At 37.6% G+C, this 23,541-nt stretch overlaps 4 protein-coding genes across 4 annotated transcripts; 3 read left to right on the top strand and 1 right to left on the bottom strand.

Moving 5' to 3' along the window:
- Positions 1-816: 816 nt before the first annotated feature.
- LOC106082302 (general transcription factor IIH subunit 5) lies at positions 817-4,804 on the top strand. Its single transcript, XM_013244736.2, has 2 exons — positions 817-941; positions 4,618-4,804. Exons 1-2 carry the CDS (start codon positions 907-909, stop codon positions 4,802-4,804), a joined length of 222 nt encoding a protein of 73 aa, XP_013100190.1. The 5' UTR covers positions 817-906.
- LOC106082300 (meiotic nuclear division protein 1 homolog) lies at positions 868-7,244 on the bottom strand. Its single transcript, XM_013244733.2, has 4 exons — positions 7,209-7,244; positions 3,661-3,887; positions 3,351-3,606; positions 868-1,141 (listed from the first exon to the last, which is right to left on the bottom strand). The coding sequence occupies exons 2-4, from the start codon at positions 3,885-3,887 to the stop codon at positions 1,001-1,003; spliced, it is 624 nt and encodes a 207-aa protein (XP_013100187.2). The 5' UTR covers positions 7,209-7,244; the 3' UTR covers positions 868-1,000.
- Positions 4,892-5,460, top strand: LOC106082301 (zinc finger HIT domain-containing protein 1). The gene has a single exon (XM_013244735.2). It carries the CDS (start codon positions 4,892-4,894, stop codon positions 5,357-5,359), a length of 468 nt encoding a protein of 155 aa, XP_013100189.1. The 3' UTR covers positions 5,360-5,460.
- Positions 7,245-8,088: 844 nt separating the features above from the next.
- Positions 8,089-22,640, top strand: LOC106082309 (probable aconitate hydratase, mitochondrial). Its single transcript, XM_013244746.2, has 5 exons — positions 8,089-8,233; positions 17,388-18,847; positions 20,844-21,015; positions 21,083-21,586; positions 21,645-22,640. Exons 1-5 carry the CDS (start codon positions 8,201-8,203, stop codon positions 21,834-21,836), a joined length of 2,361 nt encoding a protein of 786 aa, XP_013100200.1. The 5' UTR covers positions 8,089-8,200; the 3' UTR covers positions 21,837-22,640.
- The last annotated feature ends 901 nt before the right edge of the window (positions 22,641-23,541 follow it).

Raw genomic sequence — 23,541 nt, 5'->3', positions numbered from 1 at the left:
GCAATGATAGCAGAGACACGAACATTAGAAATTAATTTTACAGTTTTCAGCAATGTTATAGGTTAAGCGGAAACTTTCAGCTCCTGGGTTGCAAGGCAGCAATATATCATATATAAATATTTTCATAGTAAATGAATATAAATTTTCCTATGGCAAACTACCATATTTGTTACATAATTATTAATTAGGAAAATTTGCTTACACTGGTTGTTTATTGGTATTGTTGAGTGGCATAGCAAATATTTATTAAAAAATGTCAGGCATCATAAGGTCCACGTCTACGTTCATCATGTTTACATTCAACCCTTTAAGGGCAGTAAATACTGAAATTGAACTTTTTTTCAAATAACTTTGTTTCATGTTGCATGGACCTATCATAACATATTTTTTCATACATAATTACAGGAAAAAATTCAGCATTACTCTGTTTACAGATGTTCGCGTGAGACCGCCTTTTTAAATCTGCCTGCAACCGAAAATTTTGGTTGACTTACGTACTCCACTAGAGACATAAATGTTTTGACTGCAAACGAAAATGTCATCGAGGAAAATGTTTACATTCATATTTTTTTGCAGCATAATGCATTTATTTATACATAATAATGTTTAAGGTTATTAAATGCACAAACGAAATTTACCGAAATAGGCAGACGAATGTATCGTTACTTGTCCCCATGTGTTTGCTAGCGAACGTTACGTTGCGAAAACACTAATTCATACAAAAGAAATATTTTTCGAGTCACCCAGTGAAAGCAAGACTAAAAACTTTGAAGCAAAACCTTCATCGTTATTGTGAAACCAACGCGAAAACACTTTAGACAACATTAGGTAAATAATTCAAGAATTAACAAATTTTGTTAACAAAAGTTATTCGTTGGTGTCTGTAATGTATTTATTGACAACATCATGGTGAATGTTATGAAAGGAGTTCTTGTTGAATGGTATGTAAATGTGTATTTTCAAAGTGACAGGACATACTAATTGTTGTTCTTGTCCAGTGTCAATTTGTCATGTAGTCCAAATCCTCGGGTATGCCAAAGGCCTTATTCAATTCTCGGTCCTCTTTGTCAAAATTACGCTTGCACCATGTCTTGATCATGAATATATTGTCCGTCCAACGATTGGCAGCGTCGAGAATTTTCTGTGAAAATAAAGAAAGCCGGTGGAAATATCTATTTCCATGAAAAGAGTAACATATATGACAAACACGTTTGTCATTTAGGAGTTATAAGCTAAGAAATTCGGTTTTACGCTTGGTATATTCATTAAGGAACCGGGAATTGTATATCCGATATAAATGATATAATTACGGGTATATATCTGGGGTAACGAGACTTGTTGTTGTAGCAATGTGTTTTACATTGAGGCGGCAGCCCTTGCCGATGAAGGACTCCAAAGGGTAAAGAAAGCCGGTGGAAAACATATCACAAACACTTTTGTCATTTATGAGTTTAAAGCTAACAAATCCGAGTTTTCGCTCGGAATTTGTTAAGGAACGGCGGGTATGGTATATCTAATATAAATGATATGATCACGAAATAGCCTATAGCTGGGGTAACGAGACATGTTGTTGTTGTAGCAGTGTGTTGTACACTGAGGCAGCAGCCCTTGCCGATGAAGGACTCCATAGGGTCAATCCGGTTCGTACAACCGGCTGGCATGGATTGAACGAGACTTCTGATACCGTTCAAGGTAATTTTCCCACAAATCGGCTTCTAATTCTTGAGTTACCGACGGGGAATCGGGTAATTCTTTGGACTTCGGGGAAAATCGAAAAAAAAATATAATTTTTTGCATACTACTACTAAATTTCCCATGATACTTCTCTCATATCAATGAGTGCAGTTGGATTAAAGGTTAAGCTCAATGATAAGATACCTCTTTTTTTATGCCAAGTCAGAACGGCGTGCCGCATAGCGACATGGCGTCATAGGCGGACATGCTAACCTCTGCGACACGGTGGAATCCACAAATTTTTTGCATACCCCCCTAAAATGACTCCAGAAACACGAATATAAGTCCGTTTTTTAGGCTCGGACCCGGGAGCCGCAAACGGGACTTCCTTCCATCAAGTAAAATTGAACGAAATATGGACAGTATGTACTCAAATTAAAGAAAATTTTGCGTAAAACACGAAAATTGAAAAAGTTTACCCCCAAGAGTTGGGAAGGGGGGAGGGTTTCTACATTTGAAGAAATTTTTGGGAAAAATTTTTATAAGAAAAATCAAAACAAATAAAAGCGAGCTAAATTCGGACGGGCCGAATCTTGGGAACCCACCACCATGGATTCTGCTAAAAAGTTAAACGGGCATAATTTTATTCTGCATACCAAAGTTCTGTCAAATCAGCAAAAAATAAAACTTTTAGGAACCGAACAAAGATTATTGAGAGGCCGGTTTTTATATGGGAGCCTTATGCGGTATTGACCCATTTCAACCGTACTACTTGGCGTAATTGTTGGAAGCCGTAACAGAACACCGCAAAATTTCAGACAAATCGGACAAATATTGTGGCTTCTAGGGGCTTAGAAGTCGAATCGGGAGATCGGGTTATATGGAAGTTATAACAAGCAATCGATTGATTTGGACTTTACTTGGTTACAGAACACTATATGCAAAATTTCGGCCTATTCGGACAAAAATTGCTGATTGTAAGGACTTAAGAATTCAAATCGGGAGATCGGTTTATATGGGAGCTATATCAGGTTAAAGACCGATATGGACTGTACTTGGCACAGTTGTTGGAAGTCATAACAAAATACAACATGCAAATTTCATCCCAATTGGACAAAAATTGTAACTTCGAGAGCCTCAAGAAATTAAATCAGGAGATCGGTTTATATGAGAGCCATATCAGGTTATAAACCGATTTAAACTGTACAGTGGTTGGAAGTCATAAGAGAACATTATGTGCAGAATTTTAGCTAAATTCGACGAACATTGCGGCTTCCAGGGGCTCAAAAATCAAATCGCGAGATCGGTGTATATGAGAGCTATATCCAAGTCTGAACCGATATGGCCCATTTGCAACTCCCAACGACTTGCATTAATAGTAAGTATCTGTGCAAAATTTCAAGTGGCTAACTTGACGCGTTCGATTTCGATCATGATTTCGACAGACGGACGGACATGGCTAGATCGTCTCAAAATGTCGGGACAATCCAGAATATATACACTTTATTGGTTCGCAGATCAATATTTCGAGGTGTTAAAAACGGAATTACCAGATTAGTATACCCCCATCCCATGGTGGTGAGTATATAAATTGCGCGGAAAATCCTTTTTACATTACTAAACAAAATTTTCAAAAAAAAAAACATTACAATTTGATTCATATGTGTTTCACCTACCTTTGCGTCATTGTTCTTTTCATTTATTTCTTCATAATTAACCTCATTGCTGTATTTGGCTTCCTGCTTAGCCAACATTTCTCTTTCTTCACGCAAAACTTCGATTTCCTTAGACAATGATTCTATAGAGATCTTATCATCCAAACCATCACTGAATTTTTGAACTTCTGACTGGGCTGTGGCAATACGTTCTTGTATTTTGGAAGTTCTCAACTCTAGTTGCGACAGTTCTCTTTGTAGTTTAAGCAAAGTTTCACTGGAAATATACGAATTAGTTGTGATACAAGGAACTATTTGCGTATGGTCTTACCTTGGAAAAGACCAATAATATAAACTGCCTGCAATTTTTTCACACTGCACCTGGCCTTCGTCTACTAGTTCTTGCAAAGTAGTTTTCACCGCTTGCATGACAATGCCTTTTTCTTGGGTGGCCAAACGTTCCAAATCTTTTAATTGATAAACATCGCCGGTCTCATGAAATAATTCCAGAAGTTTAATACGTTTTTCCTCCGCTGATAAAGGCTTTCGTTTGGACATCTGAAAACGTAATATGAATACCAAATGACATTATGGTTCATTTTTTCGTCAATCGTAGTTATCCACCCTGAATGGAACTTTAGGTTAGGTGAGAGTGTCAGTCCGTTAGAGACTCACACAATTTTTAGCCCATTATGATGCCAGCGACAAACCAAGACCTCTGCTGGGAATCGAACCCTGGCAATCCGAGCACACTACCAACTCGGCCACCTGGGCTTATCGTGCTTTAATGACCACAAGAAAGGAGAGATTATTGAAATGAGATATAAAAAAATATGCAGGCAAATCAGGGATACGAAAATCACACGCATGTGATATCAATGTTTGGCTAGATCATCACCTTCGGCCCCTTCGTGAATCGTATACATTTGTCTGACCGGCAAACATTTTCATAGCCCGGTGATTATGTTAAGATCATTAGCGCACTGGCTATGTAAAATCCCAAAAACTAACCACCAACCACTTGTTGTTGTTGTTGTAGCAGTGTGTTGTTCACTTAGGCGGCAGCCCTTGCCGATGAAGGACTTCATCGGGTCAATCCGGTACGTACGACCAGCTTCCATGGGATTTCAACCAGATATTTACTATAAGCTAGTTTTCTCTGAGCAATGTATCTTCAAACAAACTCAAATTCCAAACTCCCAATCTACAATCTAATTACATTATTTTTTTCGTGACAAGCTTTGCTTATCTCCTAGACAATATATAACGACTTTTTTCATTTTTACAGCGATCCTGCTATGAAACAATTTCTGTTGCATTTGGATGAGAAACTTGCATTGGGACGTAAATTTATAATACAAGATTTGGACGAAAGTCATCTTTTTATCTCAACTGACATTGTGGAAACTTTACAGGCAAGAGTTGATGAATTAATGGATCGCATCAGTTTTCCATTACATGAAAAGGATCCATAAATTAAACTTAAGCATACCAACAACAGCTATTCCAGCAAAAAGCAACCCAACATATTTTCATTATAAAATCAGTTACATTTTTTCAAAATGGCTGGTCGTGAATCACATCGTATTAAAGACGCCGAAAAGAAACGTGTACTCGATGAAGCTGCCCGACAACGACGTGCCCGCAAAGCCCTAGAAGCCTTAGAACAGGACAATTTTCACGATGATCCTCATGCTGATTTGGTCATGTCGAAAAAAGTACCCAAATTCCAGGATAATTTAAAGAATTCCAAAGAAAGTCGCAAATCAAAACGTAAAGGGCCCGAATATTACCGAGCTAAATATCGCAAAAATTTTGCCCAGCTTTTGGATGAAGAAAAACAATTGAACCCAGATCCACCAAATTATACTAGTGCTTTAGCACCACCACCATCAAAACCGTCGAGACATTTTTGTGCAGTCTGCGGCAATTTTTCGAAATATTCATGTACAGCCTGTGGAACGCGCTACTGTTGCATAAGGTGCTTGGGCACACATCAGGATACGCGATGTCTTAAATGGACGGCCTAAGAGTTGCAAGTTATTTTTAATTGTATTTTGTATACCTAGCATTAAAAAATAAAAACATATGTATTTAAAAATTCGAAAGTGTAAATTTAGTCAAACCAAAACGTGTTCATTTTGTTTGTTTATTTGAAACAGAAACTTCCACAATATTGTAATTTCCTTTAAAATTAAATAGTTTGGCTAACGTTCAGACGTGAAATTCTGTAAATGAAGGTAGGCATATGTATGACCAAGGCAGAAAGCACAATAGTGCATTGATATTTTGAACGAATTCTATATGCAAATTACCTCTGCCAAGAAACGATAGCTTTAAAGTAATAATTTCTATATCAGTATGCAACAGATCTTTTAGATTTCAAAAATGCAGAACGATTTATAATATATTAAATTTAGCGTGACTATTCCAAACTAATGTCATACGATTTGAATAAATATTGGGCATTTAGAGGCTTAAAGTCAAATTGATAAATTGTTTGAAGTTGTTCTTGTAGCCACATTTGTATGTGGAGATTGCGATCCTCGCCCAGCTCTAAAGTGAGCAAGCTCGTTCCGGTCCATAGGACTGATTGCCGCGGGAACGTTAGGGCCATTGGTTATTTATAGGCGCCAATAACTCGACTTGGCATATGAGTATCATACGCACTCAGTATATAAGAAAGAGCCGGTGCCGCCCGGCCTCTGACAAAGACTATTAACATGATATCGCTGATTGTCCGCGACTGCATTTGCAGCTACTCCGTATACCACACATTCTTCTATCGGCGACCAGTAGATGTCAGCTGACCTTCTCGTAACGACGATGAACACCACACGAATCTGAGCAATCAGTTCCAACCTGTGTGGTACTCATTGTTATCCCGTGCCGGGACAAATTGTTTCATACTTAAGTTATGTAAACTTTTCCAAAATATCCTTAGCATACAAGGCGTTACAGTTGTTGCTGTTGTTGAAGCAGAGTGTAGTACACTGAGGCGGCAGCCTTTGCCGATGAAGGAATTCATGGGGACAATCCGGTACGTACAACCGGCTGCCATGGGATTGGGCGTTACAGTAATCACCTCTGGTGAAATCGCTAAGCCCCAGCTCTGTTACGACACCGGACGTTTGAGTGGATAACTACTAACTGCTGCTACCGACATTTGTGAGGCATTCATTTATAAAAAGGTCCTGCACTAGTCTAAAACTATAAAAAGATGGCACTTTATAATTGACCTTAAATTTAAAGTTATCACATCCGAAAACCTTACTGAATGATAACATTGTTACGATTTGATGGACCACTCCAAGAAAACTTGTGCCACTTTAAGAAGTCATTATAAATTAAATATTACTATGCAGCCATTTTCATGTGCTTGGGATATAAAAGTCCGTAAGTAACAGTTGTAAATAAGTGAACATGCATGAACCCCCGAAGCACAAGGGGTCGGATGCATTGCCGAAAAAAAATTAACTTTTATTCATTTAATCAACGCGTATTTATCAGATGGATACATCAGCGAATTACTACAGCAAACCAGCTGTTTTGGGCACCAGCTATACCAGCAACTCTCTATACTAGCAACCACCTTGCATATTTATATATTTATTTATTAAATATTTTAATTTAAACAACTTATTTTTTTTTTTTTTTTTTTTGGACTTTAATTGAAATGGCAGAGTACGACTCTATATGCCAGGTTGTACTTCCGAAGTTGGTGTCCCCACCAACTGTATATAAAAACACGTGTAATAAAATTACAGAATTAAAAACAATGTACAGTTATAACTGTACTGAGTATAACGATGACTATGCACCGAATCCCGAAGCGTCCGCTTCAGACGAATTCTAAATGCAAAGTGTTAAACAACTTACCGCGAAGTAAATAAGTGGGATATCATCGAATTTCAATATCTATGAACTTCTCAAATATCGATAACTCAATAACACAAGCCAACAGCTGATGTTAGGGATTTGAGCATCAAGTTTTAATTTTCAAGGCTGATGTTCTGGATAGAATTTCAGTTCAATGATTGAAGTGTTCTATTTAAGTTCTATGTATCAAAGGCCACCGGGCCAGAGGTTAGCAAGACATATTAACCTAGATATTGTACAGCAAACAGCTGAGTTTAATTTTTTCTCGCCATGTTCACTATCTGTAATCGTTGGTATTCTATTCTGCTTTCAGAATAGTCGCGGAAATTTTTAATTGTTCAGCGAGAGGAATTTGACAGTTATGTTTTGTTTTTATTTTCATACCTAGAAACGTTTTTATCTGCTCGTCTACTCGATTACACCGCGATGGTTTGAACTGCTCCTATCCCATAGTATTTTCATCACTATAATACTGTTTTGTTGTTTATGTGTGGAATATCGCATCAAATAGAACATGTTTTTAAGATTTTAGAAAAAAATTCAGCTGTGTTATCAAGCCTTTGACATTAAGATTTACTGCAAAATCAAAACAAAAGTAAAAATTAATTGTACTCAGCTGTTCGCATGACCTCAACTTATAAGTGCATCCTTAAGGCCTTTTCGAAATGTGGCCCTTATAAAAACGAGAGCCTTAATTGCGGATTTTATGAGCAGAGTAATCGGGTTTTAAACGTGCTATCATACCACTTTTTATTCATTGAAAGTCGACTTCGAATTTTTTATTCTGTGAAAATCGACTTGGACTTTTCGAGTTTTTTTTACACAAAAAGTTGAATAATCGATTTATCGAAAGTCGACTTTATAGATCTCTAGTTGTCACTTGTTCAGTCGTAGCCAGTCAAAAATTCTTCCAGCTTGAGAAAGGCTGAAGAATATTAAAATACGGTTCGGAAATTTTTAAAGTTTATTATTGATTGTGTTCTGGTAACATAATGGCAGCAACACTAAGATTACTTCAAACACAGGTAAGTTTCCAAATGCCGGCCGGAGAATTCGGGAAATAGACTATGTACCTACTAAACTTTATGCGAAGAACCCTGTGTGCAAGTGAAGTGTTGATTTATGCATTCAATAAAGTTTATACGATAAGCCATTTCCAAACAAACAATTTACTTAATACTGAGTAATGCGGAGATGGATTAAAAATTTGTATGTTAATGTTGAAAAATTAAATCTGCTTCCAACTCCTCAATCCTGAATTGTTGATTGTGCAATTATATAGCGTTTGCATAAAAAGATTCTAACCTCAATTTGGTGTTACCTAACCAGAAAGTAGTTCATCTTCAACGACGTTCGGTTCAGTTGGTCTCGTTTGTTAAGGCAAATTGCCTTTTGTTATTGACATCTTTGATATATTGTTGTTGCTGCAAAATAGTGGAGGCAAATCAGAGATGGGGTAAATGAACTTTTATGTTTTTACTTTCATTCTGTAAGTTTTTCATTATATGAGAACGTAACATGTGATAAAAATGAAAACGTTAATAGATGCAATTTTCTCATACTGCGTCTTTTTTTAGTTTCTTGCTTTCGTTTGTCTTCTTTGTCATTCAGCGAGGGAATTCGTTGCATGTATAGTAATTAATTTTTGTCTAGCCACCGTATACGTAATTTGTTGCTTCGAAGACTTACAATAGGAATGAACATATAATACAATAATAATTTTAGTATTTGTTATTAATTTACATGGTAAACAATTTTACAACCGGCATTTGTGTTGCACTTAGTTATCGATCAAAGTATAACAGTTTCGATAGCAATTTCATTTTTACAGTTATAATAACATCGTTGCTTAACTAAGTATGTTTAGGTAAAGCACTTGGCCCTTTGAGTTGTTGGTTTTCATAACGCAAAAGAAGATGTCCATTATGAACTGTTCTCTAATATTAAATAATAGCATTTCTTGTACAATATATACATATACGTTCCACAATAAGTAATTTGTACTAAAAATAAATAAGGTGAAAGAGATAAATTGTTGTTGCTTGTGTATTCGGCATTGCGATCCATGCAATGTTTAAAACAACAACAACAACGAGAAACAGTTCCAGAAGAACGATTTTATGTAATCTGGAGATGTGCACGTGAACTTGAGTGGCATTTCCTTTAGGCTTATGAGATTAGACTCTGGAAGCTCACGCAGTACTTCAGGACTACTGCAATTCGAATTTAAATATTTTTCGAAATTCTAACAAAATGAATTGGTGCTTGAGGAGGTTGCCATTGATATGCATTCTTCAGGGAGTAGTGAGAAAGTTGTGGCTGAGACAAAAACCCTTTGGGCTTTCAAAAACTCACACTCCTTTAAATAGGCAGACCCTCATAAGGCGATAGGAAATAAAATGCAAGCTTTGTCCAAAGACTGCCTTTCTGGCTAAAGGTGGGTATTAAGTTTATATTTTACAGTGAAATACCATGTTTTTCCTGAATGCTACAAAAATCTTACTGACAATATAATTTTTAATAAAATTTTAGGCAGCAAGCTATTTTGTTCAAACTCTATTATCTACAAATATTAATTTTCAATGTGAAACCCGAACTTAATACCCACCTTTAGGGAGATATACTATTCTTCTACCAGCACCACTTATTTACCTGTGGGCTGGAAGGACATGTTGGTTATTTTCATTCTAAAATCAGAAAATCCATTTCATTGTCGTCGTTTATGTTCAAGACTATATATTTTGTGGTGTTTAAACCGCGTAACATGCATTGGCTGTATACTGCAGTTGTCAGACCTGTAACGAAGCTGGAAAAATCTACCTACTATTCATTCCTTAGCCGAATCTAAAGTATGGTTTGTTTTTGCATAACTGCACTGAGGAGAACACTATCTGATGCTGTATTAAGAGGCTGTGGGCGTCATAGCTAATTCCAGCGACCACTGCTGTAAGGTTAAGGGAGCTGTTTTGGTCAAACTACTCAATATGCCAGGTAGATTGCCTTACGAATTGTCCGAACATCTTTTTGACAATCCTCGTCAAGCTCTTATAGGTGGGCAAACTCGTTCAGGTCTATACGGCCGATCGTCAGGGGAACGTGATGGCCATTGGTTGTTTAAAGGCGCCAATAACTCGCCTTGTCATATTTAGCGTCTTAGGCACTCAGTATTAAAGCAAGAGCCGATGCCGGCCTCTCACTAAGACACTCCATTCGATACCGCATATTGTGTTGTTGTGGTTGTAGACACATTTGCATGTTTATGTGGCAATCCTCGTCAATTTCTAATGGGCGAGTAAACTTGTTTCAGTCTATACGACCGATCACCACGGGAACATGATGACCATTGGTTATTTTTGGCGCATCATAGGCACTCAATATTTATGCAAGATCCGATGCCTCCCGTCCTCTGACTGAGACTATCCACTCGATTGCCCGCGACTGCAGTTGGAGCTACTCCATATGGATCATTCCACGATTCGCAAGCTGGGAAAGCGTCCGGCAGCTCTCAGCTAAGCTTCTCGTGATAAAAAGAACACCAAACTGATTGGAGTTCAAAATTCCTGCCTGTTAGATGCTCATAGTTATCTCGTGCCGAGACCGCTGATTGTCCGCGACCTGTGGACGCGCATGTTAGCTGTCAGCTAAGTTTACTAACGAACACCACACAGGTTGGAGCTCAAAGTGCCAGCCTGTGTGGTGCTCATACTTATGCTGTGCGGGATGTATTGTAGTTGATTAGAACAACAGAATTACAAGCTATAAAGGCACGTAGACTTCTATACGGATGCTTCCAAACTAGACAACCATGTGTGCTTTGGGTGTACTGTGAAAAAATGCGACTGGGTATATAGAAAAGGTGTATGTGAAAAGAAATGACAAAGACATGATGTTGCTTTAAATATCTTCTCTGAGGGCAATTAAATCCCTGGGAAGAGTATTTCTAAGACAATACTCCTGTGGTGGATACCGGGGTACCAATATGCACCTGTGGTGGGTACCGGATCACAAAGATACCACAGAAAATTGTATAACAGACGAACTACCAAGTGAACTGGAATCTGTGGGTATGCCTCTATCGATAAGTAAGCTTATTCTTTGAGAGTAGGCCCGAAGAACAATGGAATTTACATTAGGTAGAACAGAGTGGCTGTCATGGCAGATTAATGTCTGATTGAAAAACATGCTTCTAGACTAAAGGCTGGAAGTATCGATTACTGAAGAAGACGTAAGGTTATCCAGGAAGAGAAAACTTTTGACAATCTGCTACATATGTGTTCCGCATTGACAGGCATATGGAGTTCCACTTTAGGTTCTTATTTCGTTGAAGACTAGCAGCTGTAAACATTTGCAAAATATAAGGCTTTTAAAACGATCTAATTGGTATAACGGTAGGAATTAGATGACATCTTTCATTTCCTGTTCCTGTAGTATCACAATATTGCTAATATTGGTGAACCCATCCTCCCAAAACTTTATAAGGAATTTTTATATTTCATAAAATTTTTGACAAATTCTACCGACGAGTTTGGGTGGTTCCAAACGAAATCGCAATATAGGAAACCAGCCAAATGCTATTACAAAGCAAAAAAACCTTTTTTTGTCTAACTTTGAAAAACAAGGGTTTTTTTGTTTTTTTTTGTAATAGAAACAGATTACCCCCTATGATCTGTAGCCGGACAATATCCGATTATATGAATTTCATAAAATTGTATTTAAATATATTCCATATATATTGTAGGTTATCAAAGTGTGCATAAACATGTCATGTTCCAAGAATCCTTAACTATGGTAAATAATGAAGCTCTTTAAAAATGCGAAGAAAAGAAGTTTCACAAATTCAAAAAGTTTATCCATCCAATTCTGTTGTAACGATTCTTATTTACCATAGTTTCTACCCTCTTTTGTAACGGTGGATCTCGAAATTTTAAAATACATTTGATTTCCCAAAGATTAATCGGATTATCCCTTGAAACGTGTACTTAGTACCCACTTTATTGAAAAATCAATCAAAGTGCATTATCAATAGAGATTTTGTAAACTGCATTAAATATGAATTTGATAATACAAACATCACTGAAAGAAATCAAAGACAAAATCTTTGGACCTTGCCCAGGCAAATATTTATTTGAAACAAATTGTAGTTACAGGGATTTGATAAGACCGAATTGTTTGTTTACCATAATGATAATAATGGCTGACTATGGTTTATATATTAAAATAGATTCTATTTTTTTTATTGGCTCAGCTATATATAGGCAACATTATTGCCGTGTTACTACTTTCTGCTAAATTGATGTACCACAATGACTTAAGAAACTCATTTTATTATATATGAGTTAATAAATATTTTTTGTAGAGAATATTCTAGATAGCATATATATACCAATGCTTACACTGCTCCACCATTTTCTGGTATATTTTTTCGGTGTTGCGAAGACTTCTACTATTTAAAAAATATGGTTATATAAGTAGGTGTTTTTAGTATGTATACTTATATGAGAATCAGTATTGAGTAATAATTGCCCATTGACAAACATTGGCAGCTGTTATATTTAAGGGATTTTCCGTAACCATATATTCCAATTGTGTGGTTATATCAAGCGGCTCAAGATTCTCAGAATTCAAGTTATTTTATGTATACCATTTTTGTTCCAAAAATAAATAAAAATTTTGCATAACAAAAACATGACCCATATAAAAAAACGGTAGAGTTACTAATTCTGGTCATAAGATTGTTTGAGGGTAAATTAAATATTATAGATAAGAAAGGCGTTCACTGCATTCATTGTGGATTCTAAATTAGACCACTTAACTTTTCTAACTTATCACGCTAGAATTTTATCATATAGGAATTGCTATTGGCTGACTTATCTTGAATACCCAATGCTTAGCATTTTGAGTTGAGTCTGAGTAAGAAGAGACTATAAACATTCAAAGTGATAAGGACGTCATGTACCTGAAGTGCTTCTACTTTGCAGTAATTTGATTTTAAGAAGGTATATATTTTTATACATCTTATCGCACAGTGGCTTGTTTGGCATACAGCTGCCGAATTCGAAATTATGTTTGCTGTATTGAAATCGATCCATGGGCAAGTATGTTTCAAAATTTGAATACTCGTAGTTCTTTTATCATTTTCCAAAATTTTGGTGACAAAAAATCTTATTATTTTGTTTGTAATGCATCGACTCTTTGTTCAAAGCCTCTAAACGTTTGTTGATCTAGCCATGTATGTACATTGGTATGACATACAAATGTTTGTGTCTAGCGTACAAGCCAATAAACGCGCAGTTTAAATAGGTCAATTACCATGTATCGGATTACAATAATAATTATAGCTCATGGCGAGTAATAACAAATAAAAAAATTGGCAACGTTTGTTTAGAATAAGAATGTGAAACTTGGTCCATATACGTACGTTAAATTACAAAAACAAATTGCATAATTTAAAAAAAATACATCCACCGTACCGCAGAGGTTAGCATGTCCGCCTATGACGCTGAAAGCCTGGGTTCGAATCCTGGCGAGACCATCAGAAAAAATTTTCAGCGTTGATTTTCCCCTCCTGATGCCGGCAACATTTGTGAGGTACTATGCCATGTAAAACTGCTCTCCAAAGAGGTGTCGCACTGCGGCACGCCGTTAGGACTCGGCTATAAACAGGAGGCCCCTTATCATTGAGCTTAAACTTGAATAAAATTATGCCTAACGTAAATTTTTTTCTACCAAAAATATAGGTCACGCAAAACAATGCACTGACGAATAGCTTTCCATTTTTAAAAATTTCAAAAGTAAAAGCAAAAGTCAACGGCAAATGCTGTTTGCAATGCCTTATGGCTGGCACTATGTTCGTTTCTACCGTCGAAACCCCATAGTTTTGTCGATTCCTTTTTTGAAACTCTACACAAATGACAATGATAAACTAACAATTTTATTAAAATGTTACCATAAGTAATGAGGGAGTGTCTTAAATGAATGAAATCAGCAAGTTTTTATACCCACCACCTTAGGATAGGGGGTATATTCATTTAGCCATTCGGTTTCCAACACATCGAAATACCAATTTCCAACCCTACATAGTATATATATTTGGGATCGTCGTAAAATTCTAAGAGGTTTTAACGATGTCCGTGTGTCTGTCCGTCCGTCTGTTGTAATCACTCTTCATTTTTCAAAAATTGATATACTACGCTGAAATTTGGCACAGATACGTCTTTTTTACGAACGCTGGTTATAATCTTGAACGGGCCAAATCGGAACATATTCGGATATAGCTGCTATATAGACCGATCTGCCGATAAAGGGTCTAATGCCTGTAAATACTTTATTTTTTATTAAATTTTGCTGAACTTTAAAACAGTGAGTAGTATTAGGCCTCCCTATAGCTGATGCAAATATGGTTCAGATCAGACTATAGTTGGATATAATTGCCGTATAAGCCAATTTACCGATTAAGGGTCTGAAGACCATAAAAGCTTTATTTTTATCCGATTTCGCTGAAATTTGAAACAGTGAGTAGTTTGAGGCTTCCCAACATCCGACCCAAATATGGTTTAGATTTGACTATATTTAGATATAGCTGCCGTATAGACCGATCTCCAGATAAGGGGTCTGAAGCCCAGCTTTGTTTATTACCCGTTTTCGCTGAAATTTTAAACAACGAATTTTTTTAAGCATTCCTACATCCGGCCTAAATATCCTTCAGATCGGACTATATTTAGAACTATCTGCCATATAGACCGATCTGCCGATAAGGGGTCGGTCTGAAGCCCATAAAAGCTTTACTTATTACCAGATTTCGCTGCAATTTGAAACAGTGAATTATTTTGAGCCTCCCGATCTCCGATCCGAATATGGTTCAGATCGGACTATATTTAGGTATAGCTGCCATGTAGACCGATCTGCCGATAAAGAGTATGAAGTCCATAAAAGCTTTATTTTTCATCCGAGTTCGCGGACATTTGAAACAGTGAGTTTTCTTAATCCTCTCGACATCCGCCCAAAAAATATGTTGCGGATCAAACTGTATTTAGATATAGCTGCCATATACACCGATCTGCCGTTTAAGGGTCTGGCACCCATAAAAGCTACATTTATTACCCAATTTCGCTGAAATTTGTATCAGTAAGTTGTTTTAAGCCACCCGCTGTCTGATCCACATATGGTAAAAATCCGACTTTTATTTATATATAGTTGACCTACAGACCGATATGCCGATTAAGGGTGTGAGGCTCATAAAAGCTTTATTTATTACCCGATTTCGTTTAAATTTGAAATTGTGAAATGTTTTAAGCTTCCCGATATCCGACCCAAATATGAGATCTGACAATATAGATATAGCTGTCATATAGACCGATTTTCCAATTTAGGGTCTTAATCCCATAAAAAGCTAATTTATTGTCTGAAAATGTTACTGGTATACGAATTATCGTGACCTGGTTAAAATATGACCGAGAGCAGCCCCTATTAAGATATAACTACGGATATAGTAGTGCAGTCATAATAAAATAGGATGATTATTATATCCTTGTTTAATATGGTCCAGATTTGGTTATAGGTGCCATATAGAACGATCTCTCGATTTTCGATTGTGACTAAACGTATACTAAAACGTATACTCGATATGTATCACAGTTAAGGTAGCGGATTATATCACAGAAAAGAAATGTGGCTGTAGCTTGATTTCCCCCTGGGGTTGTCTCCAACAATGTCATATAACCTATAATCATTGGTCTTAACCCTAAGAATTTCCTTAGCAGTTAGAAGGCATCCCTCTACTCAGAAGGCAACTCATGAGCCAGAGCATATATGTTATGAACAGGGGTGGACCTTGTGACCCCAAGACATATCCTAAGCATACTTTTCTGCAGTCTCTCGATATTCTTAACTTATTGTGGTGAATGGGGCATGGTTGTTCTGGAATATTCCAGCTTTGACCTGACCAGACTTCTGTGAACGTTCAGAGCAAGCTTTAGATGTAAACCTCCCCTTACGGACTTCAGACATTTAAGCATATTCACTCTTCCATGAATATTAGCAGCAATTGTGTCGTAATGGTCCTTGAGAGTTAAATGATGATTCTCCCAAGAAAACCCATCTTTCTGACCTTTTCGACCCCTTTACCCAATACCATTGATATTGTAAAATACATGTTGTGACATTTCTCAGGGTTAAAAAGTCAGGTTCAAACCCCTGCATTTATTTCAAAAAGGGACAGAATTGCTTTTCAATTTCAAAGAGGAAAATAAAAGTCCCTATCGAAGGGCATAACAATGAAATCATCTGCATACTGAAAAATTTGCGTACTATCATCCTTCAAGAAGTGTAGTCTCGCAGTGCATATTAAGAAATAGAGGTGAGAGGCAACTGCCTTGCGGAATGGCATTATTGACAACGACCTCGTCCTTATCCATTCTCAAAACTCTGGCAGACTAGAAATTATACAATCTATGGAGACCCTGTTCGTGCCATCACATTGCCTTGAAAGGCTTTGCATTCACCAATTTTGGGAGTCCTCTGGCACTCACAGTCAAATCGTCTGCCCTTTCTCTCCCATTATCCTGCCCAGGCACAAAATTCACGCAGTCCGTGACATACTCAAAAAAGCGTTAATCTCCCTCTTACACTCCAAGACCGTTCGTGACCTTACCATCCTGGTTGTTGTAGTGTTAATAGTTTGCTTAAGAATTGGAAAAAATTTGTCAGCAATGAGGAGGTGGAGAATGCAACACCCCCTTACTTTTCTTGAAATTTCCCTGTTTTTGTGATTACGCCTAATATTATCATTTGATAATAGCTTTGGACATTTGAATTAAAATTTAAAGATTGCCTAAACTTCCTCTTGCGTTAACATACACCTCGTGATTGGAAATCCATGACTTTTGCTTTAAATTCATAAATCAAATATTTGTTTATGACGTTTAGCCCCGAAGTCCGATAAGAAAACCACCGGAATTAGTGTGCACACCTCTTTTGGTCCGTACAAAAATCCAGACATTACTACATAGAAAAATAACTTAGCAGCTGCGTATCAACAATTTAAATTCGGTTAAATTGATTCATCAACTTGATATTTTATTTGTCCAATTAACACTGGTTGTTGTTGGTATTGTATATGTCTTTTATAAAAGCCAATTGAGCTAACTGCTAACAAAATGTTTTTCTTTCTTGTCATTCTAGGCGCGCAAAGCCGGCCAATATGGCTTTGATGTGCAGGCTCGTCAATTCCATGCCTCCACCTATACAGCCTCTAAAGTTGCTCTTTCTAAATTCGACACTGATGTCTATATGCCTTATGACAAGTTGTCCAAAACATTGGATGTTGTTAAGGGCCGTTTGAATCGTCCCTTGACTTTGTCCGAGAAGATTTTGTACTCTCACTTGGATGATCCCAAAAACCAGGATATTGAACGTGGTACTTCTTATTTGCGTTTGCGCCCCGATCGCGTCGCTATGCAAGATGCTACTGCTCAAATGGCTCTGTTGCAGTTCATTTCATCCGGATTGAAGAAAGTTGCCGTGCCCTCCACTGTACATTGCGATCACTTGATTGAAGCTCAAATTGGTGGCGTCAAGGATTTGGCTCGTGCTAAGGACTTGAATAAGGAAGTCTACGATTTTCTGGCCAGTACTTGTGCCAAGTATGGTCTTGGTTTCTGGAAACCAGGCAGTGGTATTATCCATCAAATTATTTTGGAAAATTATGCTTTCCCCGGTTTGTTGATGATTGGTACAGATTCGCACACACCCAACGGTGGTGGTCTTGGAGGTTTGTGCATTGGTGTCGGTGGTGCTGACGCTGTTGATGTAATGGCCAATATTCCATGGGAATTGAAGTGCCCCAAAGTTATTGGTGTGAAATTGACCGGTAAAATCGGTGGTTGGACCTCACCCAAGGATGTTATCTTGAAGGTTGCCGATATTCTTACTGTTAAGGGTGGTACTGGTGCCATCATTGAATATCATGGCAAGGGCGTTGATTCTATCTCATGTACCGGCATGGCCACCATTTGCAATATGGGTGCTGAAATTGGTGCCACCACCTCCGTGTTCCCTTTCAATGAGCGCATGGCCGCTTATCTGAAGTCCACTGGTCGCTCTGGCATTGCCGATGAAGCCAAGAAAGCCCAAGCTAAGATATTGTCCCCCGATGCCAACTGTCAGTATGATGAATTGATTGAAATCGATTTGAACACATTGGAACCCCATGTCAATGGTCCATTCACCCCCGATTTGGCCCATCCCATCAGTAAATTGGGTGCCAATGCCAAGAAGAATGGTTACCCCGTCGACATTAAGGTTGGCTTGATCGGTTCCTGCACCAACTCTTCCTATGAAGATATGGGTCGCTGTGCCAGCATTGCCAAAAATGCCATGAAGCATGGTTTGAAATCCAAGATTCCCTTCAATGTTACCCCCGGCTCTGAACAAATTCGTGCTACCATTGAACGCGATGGTATCTCTAAGGTGTTCGATGAGTTTGGCGGTACCGTGTTGGCCAACGCTTGCGGTCCCTGCATTGGTCAATGGGACCGTAAGGATATCAAGAAGGGTGACAAAAACACCATTGTTACCTCCTACAATCGTAACTTCACTGGACGTAATGATGCCAATCCCGCTACCCATGCTTTCGTAACCAGGTAAGTGTTCAATAGAAGTTTCAATGAAATATGTGAACAATGTGAGGCATTCCTTCCTTTCCACATTCCACAACTAACATTTGAAGTTTAACTAAAAATAAAAGACAAGATGGGGCCTGTTAACAAGAAGAAGATATGGTTTAAAGGTATTTTTTGTTATAAATAAAAACGGGATAAGTTTTAAAGGATAAAGAAGTAAAAACCCCAATAACTCCGCTGTTTCTTCTGTAGCCGCAAATTTGCGGAAGGGTTTCCGCTTTGGCCAGCAATGATTCTGGGTTCATTCCGGTACGTAGACATGACTGAAGGGGAAATGACATTAGATAGTGACTTTAATAGGAGCTATGAAAACAGCCCCGTTGACAGACATAATATAATTGTGTATTAGCACAAAAAGGTTAAAGGAGAGCAACATTCTGCTAGCTCCCGATCTCAATCTACTGGGTGACGCTCCACCAATGACCAAAATATTACTACACCTTTGGTAACTTCCAGTAAAAGCCTGCTAAGTTCGGTCGGTCCGAATCTTGGGAATCCACCACCATGGATTCTGCTAAAATATGCGAGCTTATATCTAGTTATAGACCGAATTGGACCGTACTTGTTGAGAGTCATAACAGAACACTATATGCAAATTTTCAGCAAAGTCGGATAAAAATCAAGGCTTGAAAGTCAAATTGGGAGATCGGTTTATATGGGAGCTTTATCAGGTTCTTGACCGATTTGGACCGTTCTTGACACAGTTGTGTGGCTTCCAGAAGCTCAAGAAGTCAAATCGGGAGATCGATTTATTTGGGAGCTATATCCAAATTTGAACCGATATGGCCCATCTGCAATCCCCAATGACCTACAACAACGTAAAGTATCTGTGCAAAATTTCAAGTGGCTAGCTGTACGCGTTCGCTATCGTGATTTCGACAGACGGACCGACATGGCTAGTTCGAATCAAAATTTCGAGACGATCAAGAATATATATACTTTATGGGGTCCTAGATAAATATTTCGAGGTTTTACAAACGGAATGACTGGATTAGTATACCCCCATCCTATGGTGGTGGGTATAATTACATCATTGTGGAGTATCGTTTTCGCGATGTCATCAAAGAGCGTGGAGTGGCTGATTATAATGTAAGCCTTTGTCAAATAACACATGTGTGGTTCTATGGCACGGTCTGGACTGACTGCAGAACAGTTGTCGTGATATGTAGTTAGCGAAACCCATGTTGGCGAACGACAAGAAAGAGGAATTCAGTCTATGCTATTTATTTTTGGTCTATGCCATTCCCATTATTATTATTATGGAGTTCACCGTAGCCCAGAGGTTAGCAAGGCCGCCTATGACGCTGAAAGGCTGGTTTCGAATCCTGGCGAAAATATCAAAAAATAATTTTCAGAGGTTGCTATCCCCTTCTAATGCTGGCGGCATTTGTGAGGTATTTTGCCATGTAAAAACACCCCAGGGAGATGTCGCAATGTGGCACGCCGTTCGGACTCAGCTATAAAAAGTAGGCCCCTTTGAGCTTAAACTTGAATCGGACAGCGCTCATTGATATTTGCCCCTGTTCCTCAATGGAATCTTCATGGATAAATTTGCATTTCGCCATTCCCATTTCTTAGAATCTTTGTCTGACATGAGTGAGAAAAAAGAATCACTATGCTGATTCTCCAGACTAGGTATATGTATTGTTCCAAGACTAATTGAGTACATTCAATCATTCTTCATTGGCCAACCATAACTGCCAAAGATAAAAAATGAGCTTAGATTTATTAGTAATTTAAGGTTAAGATTTATTAGTGATTTAAACATGCACATTAACATGGTTGCATCGATCGCTATGGGAACGCATTTCGAGACTATCATATGGCGACGGCTATATAAAAGTTCATACGTATCTTACTAGCCCACAATTTTGCCATTAAGACATTGGTTGTTGTTGATGAAGACATTGGTCTATGCCTAAGCTTTATAAAAAGTTTTTGTTTATTTACTTTGCAGCCCTGAATTGGTAACCGCTCTTTCCATTGCTGGTCGTTTGGATTTCAACCCACTTACCGATGAATTGACTGGTGCTGATGGCAAGAAATTCAAATTGGATGCTCCCTTCGGAGATGAATTACCCTCTAAAGGTTTCGACCCTGGCATGGATACCTATGATGCTCCTCCAGCTGTAAGTACTTTCCTAATTCCAAACCTAATAGAATTAGATAAGAGTTGTAATATATTTTGCTATATAGAGTGGTGAAAATGTAAAAGTTGCTGTTGATCCCAAGAGCCAGCGTTTGCAACTCTTGGCACCTTTCGATAAGTGGGATGGCAAAGATCTTGTTGATATGACCGTACTCATTAAGGTCAAGGGCAAGTGTACAACTGATCACATTTCCGCCGCTGGTCCATGGTTGAAGTACCGTGGTCATTTGGACAATATCTCTAACAATATGTTCATCGGTGCCACCAACTACGAGAACAATGAAATGAATAATATCAAAAATCAACGTACTGGCAAATTCGGTGGTGTTCCCGATGTAGCTCGTGACTACAAGGCTAATGGCATCAAATGGGTTGCCGTCGGTGATGACAACTACGGTGAGGGTTCGTCTCGCGAACATGCCGCTTTGGAACCCCGTCACTTGGGTGGTCGTGCCATTATTGTCAAATCATTTGCCCGTATCCATGAAACCAACTTGAAGAAACAAGGTCTATTGCCCTTGACTTTCGCCAATCCTGCTGATTACGACAAGGTAATTATTGCTTCATTTATTCGTAGGCCTTTTAAACACTTGCATTTTTTTATTCTAGGTTGAACCCACCAGCAAAATCTCATTGCTTGGCTTGGCCAACTTGGCACCCGGCAAACAAGTTGATTGTGAAATTAAGAATGGCGACAAAGTACATAAGATTAAGTTGAACCACACCATGAACGATCAACAGATCACCTGGTTCAAGGCCGGCAGCGCCCTCAACCGCATGAAGGAACTTTCTGGCAACTAAATTCTCCGCTAAGAATTTTTGCATGCCTTCTTCTCAAAAACTTTAAAATTTCTTTCGATTCCCCACGTCTGAATCAAAAAGTCTTCTCTTCACATTGTTAAATCTCTACGTTATGCTTTTCGCCTATTGTCCCCATTTTAGTTTAGATCAATTTTTCGCTAGTATTTTAATTTGTACACCATGCTGCTACATGGTCGTCTCTACTCTGCATGGTATTTGAATATACTACACAGTTTTTGTAAAATTATTAATTATTTGTTTTTAACTTATTATGTAGAAAATGAATCGAAGAAATAACTCGATATCAATTGTTATTGCATATGAAAAAAAACAAACCAACACATTTATACACCATCGATACAAAAACTACTACATACGATATTGTACTTTTAATATATATATATTTTTTTTTTTGTGAAACAATTTTATTATGAAATGCAACAACAATAACAACTTATAGTAATTGCGTAATATTAATTCATTCATTTAACGAACCATACCATACCAATCAATACACTGTCTCAAAGATAAATAAAAATATTTAAGTCGAAATAAAAACAAATTTTCTATAAACAAATAATGTCTATTAAAATCAATACCATATACGGCCCATACAAACAACAAGGGTCCTGTGTTTGCGCGAGATTTATTTTTATTTTTGTATTGCCAGGACAATAAACATCCAAAACGTTGATGTTCGTTCCATTCGAAATCGAAATTATAAGGCGAGTACATATTTATTATATAAATAGAGTTCTTAGAAACATTTGTGAGAATAAAATTCAAGTTAAAAAAAAAAACAAATGAATGGTTCATTTTATTCATGTTTTTCTTCGAACAAGATATTCGGAGTGATAAAAGGATAAAGGTGCTATCGGAAGACATGTATAATACTCTTGAATGTCACATTAACCATATGTTTTTCGATATGTCTGTCAGATGGTAATAGAGCAGGCTCTAATCGTTCCATACATTCAGAGGTGTAAAATTTATATTTGTGCGTTGGCAAAATACATGTCATCTGATAACACCTTAAGGAAAATTTTTTTCATTTTGCTTGTGAAGTAAGTACATAACTAAAATTTAAATTTATTTATTATATTCAACGCTAAACAGAATTTAAGCAATTTCATTCAATCCTATTCGGGTGTGTTCTGAAACTCACTTTAGCTACTGAAATGAAAACTTTTCACATTGAGTTGTTCCGTGGCCCTTTTCTCCCTGAGTCCCTATGATGCTCGATATGACAAGGCCGCGGCGATCGGTACTTTGAACCGGAACGAGCTTGCTCACCTACGGGAGCCTGACGAGGATCGCCACCTTCACATGACAATGTGGCTAAAGCAACAACAACCTTTCACTTATATGGCTGCTGTGCCAAAGTGCCAAATACATAGAGACCATTAGGATTCTTCGCGGAATTGACGACCCTCCAAACATTTGGAAGTGACTTTCTCACTCCCTCCCAGAACAGTCACTTTTTAGGTCCTTTTGTATGATAGTTTGTAGAGATTTCATGATTTAAAACCACTAAATTCATTACTGTCGGAATTCTATCATTCATGTTTCGCTAATTAGTTTCTCAAAATCAACTATTATTGCTACAAATTTAAAAACAGATTTTTTGTTGTTGTTTTGGACGCTAACTCAAAAAACCCCACACAAGAGAAGGAATGTTTATTTAGCCTTCTGTAATGAAGAAAGG

The sequence above is a fragment of the Stomoxys calcitrans genome, chromosome 3 (genome assembly GCF_963082655.1).
Source record: "Stomoxys calcitrans chromosome 3, idStoCalc2.1, whole genome shotgun sequence".
Classification (NCBI taxonomy): domain Eukaryota; kingdom Metazoa; phylum Arthropoda; class Insecta; order Diptera; family Muscidae; genus Stomoxys; species Stomoxys calcitrans.
Note: the sequence above shows the minus strand (reverse complement) of the source record. Positions and strands in the feature narration are given on the sequence as shown.